Raw genomic sequence first — 12,313 nt, forward strand, 5'->3', positions numbered from 1 at the left:
ACCCACTCACATCCGTGTTTATATTTTGTATCTGTTTTATACCATTTTTATTTTTATATCTCTGTTTTGTCGATATGTGTCGTTATCAAGAAAAAGCAATTCCAAGGTTGACTCTGGTTTTTGAATGTCGCTTCACTGTACTTGTGCGTCTTTACCTCCGCCATTGCTGTACCTAGCTAGCTACAGCCACTTTGCTGAAACCTGACTCCACCCCACAGGCTCTGTAGCCACACCCACCCCTCCCCACACAGAAAAGAGTGTCACGCACAGAAACACACAGAACACATTTTGGAAGAAGAAATACAGGCTGAGGACAACAAATTCGGCAAATACGTGCAAAGACACAGATTACCAGGCCACCATAGATACGACAAATATTATATTATAATATTTTGAAGGTAATAGGCATAGTATGCCTTTAAGAAAATCTACCCCTTTTCGACTTTTCCTAAACATATGTACAAATAATTCTGATATAATTTAAATATCAATATTGCTTAAGGAAATACAGCAATACAGCAATTACTGTGTAATCAGTCCCAAAAAAGCTAAATTATTATGAAAGAAATTATTTTAAATGAATAGTTAATATAATACACAGCTAGGAACATTTTACACATATTTAAGACAGAATCATCAATTGCTATAATTTTTTATTTAGTTATTAATTCCAAAGCCAATCTGCTCCCTAAGTAACATTCTGGCTCAGTATTATTATATTATACTATATTATATTATATTATATTATATTATTATAACCCCTCTTGTGAAATCCTCTGGTTTCTTCCACCTTTGCTTAAATCCTTCTGCTCAACAAAATTCAATTTAACACAAATAAAAACATTTTTTATTATAAATAATCAAAATCTTACAGCCAATACACTGTATTTTGGTTAGTATCCACACATTATACAATGTTGTGTACACTAAGAAGACATACCTCTAGCATGAAAATACGAGCGCTTGCAAAGTGAGAGAACTTTGTTTAAGAATGTTACAGGTGTGATGGATAAGGATAGAACAGCAATATGATCGGATCTAACGGTCTCATTTCCTCATGGTAAAATGAAGCTGCTGCACTAGAACTAAATGTAATGTAACATTAACTCTAAACCTGGCCAAAAACGGAATTTAGATTTAGGAATTCCATAAAGAATAACTACATATCATTTTAAGATGTCCATAATATAATACACAGACACACAAACAAAAAAATAACTATAAATAAAAAAATCTTAATTTTCAAAAACAAAACAGAATTTTGTTTTTAAAAGTTAAAAAAAATGTAATAAAATAAATCTGGGGTTCCCTACAGAAAACATCATGATCAGCATGATTTATTTTTTAAATACAGTGTCTCCTTTACAGCAAATAGACAGGCATATTGCCTTACATTATGGTTCATTGCTTGCCTCAAGCAAAGCAGTTAATAGAGTCAGTATTTTTAGTGGGGGGCAGTGGTGCACTTCATGGGGCCACAGGCCCACTGATCTCCTCTTGCGCTCATCAGGTTCAGCATCCAGGGCTTCATCCTGCATCACACAGCTCCAGAGAGAGTCCATTGGCTCAATAAATAAATATATATATATATGCAGGGTAGTGTGTGTCCAGCGTATTTTCAGTGAAATCAGGGATGGGATTTCCCCTGATTTATCAGGAAATGCTGATTTTTCAGACATGAAGTGTGTGGGCCAGAAGCAGAGGCCTCAGCTAGGTCATGAGCACACCCGCACCAGAGGACCTGCACTCTCCTGCAAGTGATGGCAGGGGAGAATTTTTTTGGCGATAAAGCTGAATTCCAGCGACCCCAGAGACGTTCCGTGTCTGAAAAACGATCATCTCTGAAGGATCACGCTTGTGGAAACGAGGCTACACCTGGCTGACGATCTCCGAGTCTTCCTCCACGTACCACTGCACGGGGGTCCCGTCCGGAGCTCTCTGCAGAACGCGCCTCTGGGGGAACTGCTGGGGAAGAGAAGGGCACACAGACAGGGTCAGACTGTGTGGACTCCGTCTACACTTCCGTTCAGTTTTAACCTTTCGCAAATTACGAATTACTAATTATTTTTGCATTTTGCCTCGGTTTTACAAAATGTTTGTTTCTGTATTAGAACCGCAAACACCCAACACAATGCAGAGAGCTGTCCGAATACATGTTCCATTTACGGTTACTTTTCTTATCGCGAACCAGTTCCCATCCACTCCCAGCCATCCCCAAGCCCAAGCCTAATAAACCTATCCATCTTAAGACTTACAATCTATCAACACTGAAAGTTGTTTATATAAAGACGTGCAAAATCACCATTTGCCCAGCCCTCACACCAGTGTGTTCAGTTAATGCCTTCCCTGGGAAAATATCACTGCTTTTGTCTTTCTGGACTTTTTTCCTGTGGTGAGTGAGTGTACACTGGACATTTCCAGCAGATTAAGAAGACGAGCAGTCCACACTATAAAAATCTTCCAGAGTCAGAGGTCTCACCACTGTCTCACTCAAATCACAGCCCTCAAGGTCCAATAACTGCTGGCTTTCCACCCTCCCTTTACCTGGGAGTCAGGTGCAAATACACTCCGGCCAATCAGTGGCACTTTCTGACTGCAGCACTCTTTCCTGTATGACTTAGTCTCTGCACAAATGGCAGAAGCACTCACTCACTCACTCACTCACTGCTGGTGGGGTGGGGGACAGGAAAGGAGACAGCATTGGTGCCAACACACAGCAACATTGAACACAACTATCGTAGATATGAAACATTTCAAGTGGTTTACTTCAATGATGAACTGACTTTAAAATGTATACTTCTCAGAAAATAAATATTTTTCACTTTGGGCCTTATTGCTGCCATATCATCTCTCACAACTGGGTGGCTAACGGCTATGCTAGCCCTGCTTGCGGCAGCTAGCACCCGCCTTTTTTTTTGTTTTTACAGAGCTGAAGTAGCATAATTTCTCATCAAATTATTCTCATTTGGACCAACAGAAGAGAGGCGCAATGCACCATAGAACCCAAACAAGAACTAGAAACACTGTGATGCATGCTGAAGCGACCGGATGACTGACATCATTACTGTCTTCCCTTCAAAGAAAACTGCTTGATTTTGAAACCTGCTCTGTGGGTGATTTATGGCGGGACAGGGGAGCTTAGCACATGCATGCATTAACAGATAATTGGCAAGTGTGTGTGTGTGTGTGAGATGGGGTGGGGTGGGGTAGGGTGGGGTTAAGTATCCATACATCACTGGAGCTGTGAACAAATTTTATTATTGGTTAAAAAATTTTAAAGTCTGGTGTCTGAAGCAGTGCTTTATCCTCCCACTGTGCCTACATCTGGTGCCAATTTCTCTAGTAAACCTGCATTTCATATATAATTTTACATTCTATAAAATTGCAGTGTGTGTGTGTGACATGTGAACACGTTAATTATATAACAGGCTGATATGATGTAATTAATTTACACTGAGACTTAAGCCACTGGAATTACACTGTTGCTGTTGCAACAGGAAACCTGCCTTGAGTTTGGAAGATCTACTCACTGTGACTCAGGTCCTAAGGCTCTGTGAGCACAGCTGAGTTGCGCCCAAGAAGGACTTTGCTCATAATGACATCAAAACCAGACATCAGCTTGTGATGATTAGACCGTTGTCATGGAAACTTTCCTCAGCCAGCCTGAAGACAGAAGGTGCTCATCCAAACCAAAGCGCCTGTGGCTCTGATCTGGCCTGACGTGAGACCTAACTGCAGGTGCGTGTTTATAGCCAACTGCTTCATGTGCACATTTACATTACATTACATTTATTTAGCAGATGCTTTTATCCAAAGCGAAGTATAAAAGTGCATATCGAGGTCATTGGAACAACTACAAGACACAGGTTCAATAAGGTACAATACTCATTTTGTACAGTTATTCATAGCCATGAACACAGTTCAGTTCACGCAGTGAACATTATTCTGACCTGATTTATGCTAAGTCAAACTATGGGGAGGTACAAGCTACAATATTAGGACAAAAATACAAATTACAGATTACATTGCATTTACAGCAAACTGATCAACTCTTGACCAGGCAGCAATGCATATTCATTTTACCCCTTTTTTCTTTGATTTCCATTTTTAAAAAGCTGTGTTGGAAATCATTGTGTTACCATGTCAGAAACAAGGCTGGAAAATCCTACTGTGTTAGACAACTCTCCATGTTACGCGGTACAATGCGTCAATACTAACTGTACGTGTCCATATCAAAAAACCTACACAAACACACCTAAAATTAAGGGGGAAACACACCAATGCCCATATTGCAGGCTTTGCAGGAAGCTGGTGTATGCTGGGACGCATTTCTGCCATGTCCACACAGTACTTCAGAGATTGTCAAGAAGCTCGTCTGAGTCATGGCTGACACACAGGCCACAGGGTCAAAGGTCAGAGTGGAGTTTGCCTGCCAGTCACAATCAAGTGGAAGTGCTGTTGCCATTTTGTGTCTTTCTTTGTACAGACGACTATAACAGAACTATGGCCAGCAGGACTTCAGCAGTGCTTTGTTGAATTACACTTTGTGGGAAGTGGGAAACTATTCCTTCCACTATAAAGGTCGCGCCCTGTGTGTACACACACACTTCGCCCCCAAAGGTGTGAGAGATCACACCAGAGCGCAACTGACACAAACAGCTGTGCCCAGCGCAGGAAGACGTTAAGGCAAGACATGATTCTGCGGGCTTGGCTGCAGATGTCTGAGTACAACAGGCTAAAGTCACGTGTGCCATAGGCACGGCACAGCAAAAAAAACAACAACAACAAAAGAAAAAACAATTTCTTTTTGTTGACTTCTATTCATCAGAAGCCAGGGCGGAGGTGCAGTTTCACAGGAGAAACCTTTACGGTGACTCAGCTGATGACTTGGTGCTCTGTTCAGACACACCAAGATTAGCTGGGGTAGTTACGTACATGGGTGGACCACACAATGCTCGCCGGCGTTGTTGACTGAGGGCGGCATTCTCAGCCCTGACCTCTTTTCCACCAACGCGAACCTAGTTCTGGTTCTGGGCTGGTGCTAGTGCCGGTTCGCAGTTGGTTCAACTTGCGAACCTTCTAAGAACCGGTTTGCTTTTCCACGGGCTAGAGAGCCAGGTCATTAAGTCACTGTATACGTCTGTATATGTCTCCACTTTCCCAGCAACATTGTTACCTATTAAAATGTATGTCCTGTAAAAATACACATAATAAACTGTCTAAATGTAAAAAACCAACTTCATACATATACAGTTAGTTATATTATTACAGCCTTATTTAGTCCCTCCAGTTTTTCGCGATTCGGAATTTTCGGAATTCAACACAACATCAAAATGCCGCATTTTCCCCAACGCTGCATAATTCGTAAAAATAATGCACCGTTTTACGATTTATGCAGCGTCTGGAAAACGTGCCATTTTGTTGAAGTTGTGTTGAATTCCAAAAATTCTGAATTGCGAAAAACTGGAAGGACTAAATAAGGATGTAATAATAAAACTAAATGTATATGTATTTTGGTATTGGTTTTTTACATTTAGATAGTTTATTATGTGTATTTGTACAGGACATACATTTTAATACGTAACAAGGTTGCTGGGAAAGCGGAGACTTATACAGACGTATACAGTGACGTAATGACGTAACGACTGTATCAACTTTAAGACAAGCAACACGCTCGTAATTATCTTATCGCGACCCATTAAATTCAATGGCGCAGACGTTGCTTCATAATTTCAAACTGCTTTCCTAACGGCTATTTTGCGTCCTGCGACTTGGGTTACAACAGTGAATATGTACGGATTCCTAGACTGATAGCGACCACCCTTTTCCCCTGGTGAATTTGAACTTACAGGTTCGCACAGATTCAGACATCTTATGATACACCGTTTCTTTTCATTTAACTTTACATTTTTCAACAGCTAATCAATAAGCTGAAAAAATATACAGAAATGTGTGTATATTTCTTCTCTTTCAGTAGTTCCCCTTGTTGTGTTTGCTTTTTGCATGCGCTTTTGGAATTTGCATCGTTTCTTGATCTGGAGCATGTTTCCCTTGTGGGCCACCATAGAGAGCCACTGCGAACACTCTCACAGAGTGAGACGGTGTGAACAGAATTTCTAGTGTTTAGTGCTACCAAACTGTCTGCGTTCTGTGTGCTTAATCACAAAGCAAGCATTTTCCTGGAAAGATGTGATAAAATTTCACAGTCAGAAAAATGTACTTCAGGGACACTCAAAAACCAAAAATTACTGGCCCAGAGCTCAGGGAAATCTCTACAGGGCCAGTGGGCAAGTGGCAATGTCAAACCCTGCTTGCTATCAGGGCTCTGAATGCATCCGAATAGGAATTCAGTTCCTGAATTCAAAAACGCTCAAGATCATTTCCTGAATAGGCGGAAATGACATCGAATTGAGCCAAGCTCTTTAGTAAGGCCTGACTCTCTTCATAGGTCCTGGCCCAAAGATAATAGGAAATGGGTGTGGAGAGGTACTTAGTTGAAGTGCTCATTACCTGTTGGGGGAAGTGGTGCTGCTGCGAGAGAGGGGAGTCCCGTCCCGACACGTTCCTCAGCCGAAACGCGCCCTGGCGGTCCAGGGACCGGGGTCGTGGGCCGCACACCTGGCTGCGCTGGTGCCAGGACTTGAGCTCTTCGGACACCAGCTCACGGGGCAGCCCCAGGGAGGGGTGGTGGGGGTACTCTCTGAGGGAGGGGGCACGGGCCAGCCTGCTCTGGGGGGGTGGGGGCCTGAGCACCCGCAGCAGAGGGGGGGCCTCCTCACACCAGCGCTCACGCCGGGCTGGGGGGCCGGAGAAGGGAGGGGGTGCCAGGGGAGGGCCCAAGCACAGCCGTCCCATGTCAATCTCAGGGGGGCAGCCAATCCCCTCTTCCACGGCACACACCCTGTAGAAGCTGGGCGTGGACTGGTGCTGGGAGACCCTGTAGAAGCTAGGCCCGGTGAATGCCAGGGGCCTGCTGTGGTGGGCACCGCCATTTTTGTTGTGCTGGGAAAAGTGGTAGCCGTACGGAGGCGGGCATGGCTTGGCCACCTTGACGGGGACCTCGCGGCAGGGTGAGCTGGTGTACGAGGGCAGGGATTGTTCAGAGTTGCTGTCTTCGGAGCTGGACAGGTACACAGGGTTTCTCTGTCCCAACCTCAGGGGCGAGTACTGGGGCGAGGTTGTGGTGAAGTCGGTCAGCCGTCGCCGTGGCAACTGGGCCCGCCCACGTCTCTGATCAGAGTCCTGAGAGGACTTGTTGGGAAGCCTGTCAGACAAAAGGTCATGGGGAAAAAGCAAATAAGGCAACATTCTACATCAGAGGTTTCCAGCTTTCCGCAGCCTCTGACACTTAATGACGAAATGCCAAATTAGTGTGAAACAACCCTGGAGACATAAGTTCAAATATGGAATCAAAGTAGTTCAAAACACACATGCAATAACATGGCAAGTACAGTGTCCAATGTGGCTGGTGTGGATGTTGGACTGGAGAGTTTATGATGTACAGTACAATAGAAAATTGTTTCCATTTCTATTTGTATGTATCCAGGACGAGTCACAAAGCTTACTTTTTTATCAACATTTAATTCAGTAACACAGCTGGGTATTGGCTGACCCAGGTTCAGTACCTTGCTGAAGGATATAGGAGGAGTTCCATTACTCCATCATTACTCCATCACTACAGCATCATACAGCAGTGCTGGCGAGACTGACCTGAAGGACTGGGAGTACTGGCGGCGCGTGTGCAGCTCCGGGGTGGAGGGGGCGCTGTTCGAGTGGGCGTGGTGCAGGGGCAGGCTCTTAACGCTGGCCAATGGGAATGGGATGGGGGCGTCTCCCAACTGGGGCTCCCCCGGTGTGGACACAGCGGTCATTGCCGGACTACTGCCGGAAGAGAGAGGGGGGGGGAGCGTAAACACAGTGCATATAAGCTCCTGTAGGTGGTAGTGAACGCTTACAGCAGACATGGTAAAAATTTAAATCACTCAGTTGGGATTCTGAAGAAAAACAACCTATAGGGATTTTTTTGCAGTTGCCAAGGCTACAACCAGGTCTGCACTCCTCTGTAATGATCCTTTCTGAGGACGCCATACCAGAGCGAAGAGGCCTATATGCTGCTTTATTTCCACAATTGCACAACCTCTCTCCCCACATCCCAAATCTCCTCCTCCATCTCCTTGAACCGTCATCAAGCCGCATGTCAGGGCAAAAACCACTCTTCTCTCCAACGTTTAGCTTCAAAGCACTGGGTGTAACTGAATTCCTGCTTAAACAAAGGCACTCCAAAGAGGCCTCCCAGTACCTAAACTCCTAATGGCCTTATAACAGTGAGCAGGACCTCAATGTTTTTTTCCCTCAAAAGCGAGTTGATGTTTGTTTTCCTATTTGCATATACAAGATAAACACTGCATTTAGTTACTTGATTGTACTGTATCAAACCTTCAGGTTTCGGATCTCAAACAGCAGTTTAAAGCTCAACTTTACCCATGTCTAATATTTTATATTTTCCCCAGTCTATACTTAAGAAAACACTTTTTGATTTTTTGCATTGTTATAGGCAAAAGAGAAAAATATTAGAAAAGTGCACTATAGTTTCAGTGAACTGAACAGGAAGCTTGAGGAGAATATCTGTTCCTCCGTTTTAGCTTTGATAATTCTTATATCTTCAAAAAATATATTAATTTGTATTCTTTGTATTCATACAAAAGTAAGGGGAAAAGATAACATATTGAAAGAAAATTAAATCTCATGAAAAAACACGTTTTCAACACACACAAGTGCCAAATTACACACATACACACACATGCAAAGTACTGTCTATAACTCATTCATTCAAACTGACAAAATCTATGCCTGCCATTAAAAGTATTGATATCAAAATCACGCCAAGTTACTGTACTATGAACAATATTAGTCATCTTGCCTCACACAAATTAAACAAGCTGTATTCCAAAGCAATGCTACCCCATGTTTCCTGAATTATTTCTGCAAAATCCCCTAAGTTTGGGGCTTTATTGTGTGGATGTGTGAAGTTGTTTGTGAATTCTGGCTGTTGAAATGGGGTCAGATGGTACCAAAAGTAATGTTTTTAAGGGCTGAGTGTCTGGTCAGTGTGGTTATCTCTGTAGGGAACATTGAAAAGTGCCGAACTCTCAGTGCTGTATGCGTAACTTGGCGGGATGGCATACCTGCCATCCTAATATGAGCGAAGTTCTCCTTTAAATATGAGCCTTCCTGAGTTTTACCTGGCAGGGACTATTCAACATCCAGGAGACAATGACAGTACTCATGGTCTGAAGAGCCGTGTTTGTTGACAAAATCTGACCTGAATATACGCGGCACACTTATAGCAGAATGAAAAAATACAGGTGACCTGCACACTGGTGTGTAAAAGCGGATAAAATATTGATTTATTATCAAGTGCAAAGTCTTCTAAATTCAAGGCAAACAAATGTTTTTGGTTCTTAAAGTAGATAAATTTAGACCTGGCTCTGATAAAATGAGTAAGCTTGCTTTAAGAGAGGATATGAACATGAAGCAGTGACATGGTGGTGGGGAGGAGGCACAGGGGAGGGGGGATGATGCCGGGGGGGGGGAGGGGGGTGATGCGGGGTGGGGGGGGGGGGGGGGGGGGGGGGGGGGGGGGGGACACAGAGGAGGGGGGGGTCTGACGCAGGGGAGGGGGGGCGTGACACAGGACCCTTTACCTTGACCGGCTGCTGCAGCCTGACTGAGGTTTCCTGGGGTTTTGGTAGGGCTGGTCCAGGCTGGACTCCTTCCAGGGGGAGTTCTGGATGGGCGAGCACTCCAATCCAAGGCCATAGTCCTCTCCGGACCTCAGGTCCACCAGAGTCTGACAGGGGGCGAGTTGGGTGCTGGGAGGAAGGAGCTGGGGGGGGTCCTCAGGGGGTTTTTGGGGGTTGGAGATCACGGGGGTCTCTGAAGCTGGGAGAGAGGACTGGGTGGACTCTACATCTGAAGACACATAAAATAGCAGTATATTTATAACATATATTTCAATATCGGAAAGTGCCAGTGATTTATATTTTTCCACACACTGTGAACTGTTGTAATACATTGATAACATACTTTATTTCAATGCATGGCAGTATATTCCATTTCCATGAGTGAAGCCTAATCGGACTCAGTTGTAGAGACAGATATCTTACCGTCATCGAGTGCCACGGTGTCAGACAAGGAGCTATCATCAGAGATTCCAGGATCTGTGTGCACAAATCAACATCATGATAGCGTAAACAGGCAGAAAAAAACGTTTCCTCTCAGCAGCATTAGTATATGTCAAATAGTTTTGTTTAAAATTTTTTTTTTTTTAATGTAATAAATATGCTTTATGACACTGTGGCATCACAAAGGGACATGTAGTAGAGGGGTGCTACATTCCCATACTGGATCGGCTGCCACATCACAAGATGGCCACCGTTGCACACACTACATCTCCCAGAATGCCACAGGATTGGCTGCCACATCACAAAATGGCCACCGTTGCACACACTACATCTCCCAGAATGCCTCACCACTCAGACAGGTGTAGGTGCTTAAGCCATCTAATTAAAGCAGGACTTGGGGAACTTGAAAAGTGAAGAACACGGAAAGCAGAGGAACAGAGAGCACATGGCTGGAAGGAGCGGGGAAATGGACTTAGAAAAGACCACCTACATTCAGGAAAGTACCTTAATGATTAAGAACTGTTTAAGAGGAAGAAGCCACCTTAAAAAGGGGAAAACGGACACTTCATGTTGAGCACCTTTGGAATTCTGTTGAGTTTTTAAATAACCTTTTTCTCCACCGGGATGTTTTAAGTTGGTTCTTGGACTTTACCTGAGTTACCTGTTTATAACCTGCCCGCTGGAGAATAAAACTTCAACTTCTTTTTGAACCTTCTATTTGTCCCTGTTTTTTCAGTTATATTGCACTGCCCCACCCTAGCCTGCCCTGGTGACCTCTCATGGCATTACAATACAAATAATCATAGATTACAGCATCAATATATAAGTCGATACATTGTGAATTGTAATTCAATAATTTCATTTTTTCAAAAAATTTCAAAATTTTATTCTTGCATATGTTTTAATGTAATATTTTTTTCCAAAAGACCACTTTCATTTTATAACGGTACTTTTCCAAATAGAGCATTTCCAAGTAGCTGATGACACTTATATTTCTTAATATGGTCATTGCGAAATTAAAATTGTTGTCATGAAATAAAAAAGGGAATTTGAGGGAAAACTTCCCCCAACTGTGTGCACATGGTGGCCTACAGGAAGCGCTGCTCACCTCTCTGGGAGGCTGTGTGCTGCAGAGGAGGCGTGGCGCCTCCTCCATGCTGCAGCCTGAGCCGCAGCACCGCCTCCTGCAGCTCCTTCACCTTCCGCCCTTCCCGTTTGCACTGCTGCTGCCGGCTCCGCCTCTGCTGCTTGCTCAGGTGTTCCTCAAGGGCCAACATACGGGCCGCTTCATAGATCTGCTGCTGCAGGGCCAGCTCCGCCTCCACGGACTGCAGCTCAGGGTCCTGGGAGGAAGAGCCAGGAACAGGAAGGTTAATAGATTTCTGATGGTATTTCCCTGACTAATACTTGAAAATACTTTAGTAGCTAATAATGTAGCTATTAAATACTCAAGCGATTAAAGCTAATACTACTTATACCTGGCAATGTGTATACTAGAGGCTGATGATGTGGAAGTGTGGCCACATCATAATGCACATTATCTCATGTCATGTGTATGGGCATGGCCATCTTTATGTTTATCTTGTAATACAGAAACACTTTTGGCAAGATAATCTTATCTTACAAACTACAGCAGGAGCGCTTGTTCCATAGGGATAAACAAACTCTGATTTTGATCAAATCCCAGTAATGATGAATGGGCCAGATCGAAACACACCCCTCCGTCCTGCCAGATGCTCTCGTCGCTGAGCTTGAACGCAGCCCCGATTCGCCGGCGGATTCGCGGGGGCTTCTCTCCGGGCAGCAGCGGGTAGTCTGACGAAAGCTGTCCCGTCAGCTCCTGTGTGACCAAAAGGAGCCAGAGTCAAACAGCAGTTCAGCCAGACCAACATGACTCAAAAATAAACCGTGGTCATTTCTTTTCGATTCAAATTATTTTGTATGCTGTACTGAGCTTGTCTGGTATACTGGAACCTGTTAAATACTCTCAGAAAATACAAACCCCGCCTTCTGGGCCGATTGGCAGGCTCAATTGGACCAGACAAGATAAACAGAGCACAGAAAAGTATTTTAATCCGAAACAAATTTTTATTTGACCCAGGTCTGCTCCAAATCACATTGCATTTGCT

The 12,313-nt window shown here is 43.9% G+C and overlaps 1 protein-coding gene across 4 annotated transcripts in view; it reads right to left on the bottom strand.

The window, feature by feature from the left end:
* Positions 1-830: 830 nt before the first annotated feature.
* The window catches only part of inavaa (innate immunity activator a), a 32,830-nt gene continuing 21,347 nt past the window's right edge, over positions 831-12,313 (bottom strand). For 2 of the 4 annotated variants that reach the window (XM_035381017.1, XM_035381016.1), the window contains exons 4-10: positions 11,902-12,024; positions 11,293-11,527; positions 10,167-10,220; positions 9,705-9,972; positions 7,711-7,881; positions 6,511-7,264; positions 831-1,965 (exon numbers count right to left, since the gene is read on the bottom strand). In XM_035381017.1, the coding sequence (XP_035236908.1) occupies positions 1,870-1,965; positions 6,511-7,264; positions 7,711-7,881; positions 9,705-9,972; positions 10,167-10,220; positions 11,293-11,527; positions 11,902-12,024 (1,701 nt within the window). In that variant the 3' untranslated portion in view covers positions 831-1,869. The remainder of the gene's footprint in view (positions 1,966-6,510; positions 7,265-7,710; positions 7,882-9,704; positions 9,973-10,166; positions 10,221-11,292; positions 11,528-11,901; positions 12,025-12,313) is intronic. The other 2 variants (XM_035381019.1, XM_035381018.1) reach the window with 2 other exon arrangements.

The sequence above is a fragment of the Anguilla anguilla genome, chromosome 11 (genome assembly GCF_013347855.1).
Source record: "Anguilla anguilla isolate fAngAng1 chromosome 11, fAngAng1.pri, whole genome shotgun sequence".
Lineage (NCBI taxonomy): Eukaryota > Metazoa > Chordata > Actinopteri > Anguilliformes > Anguillidae > Anguilla > Anguilla anguilla.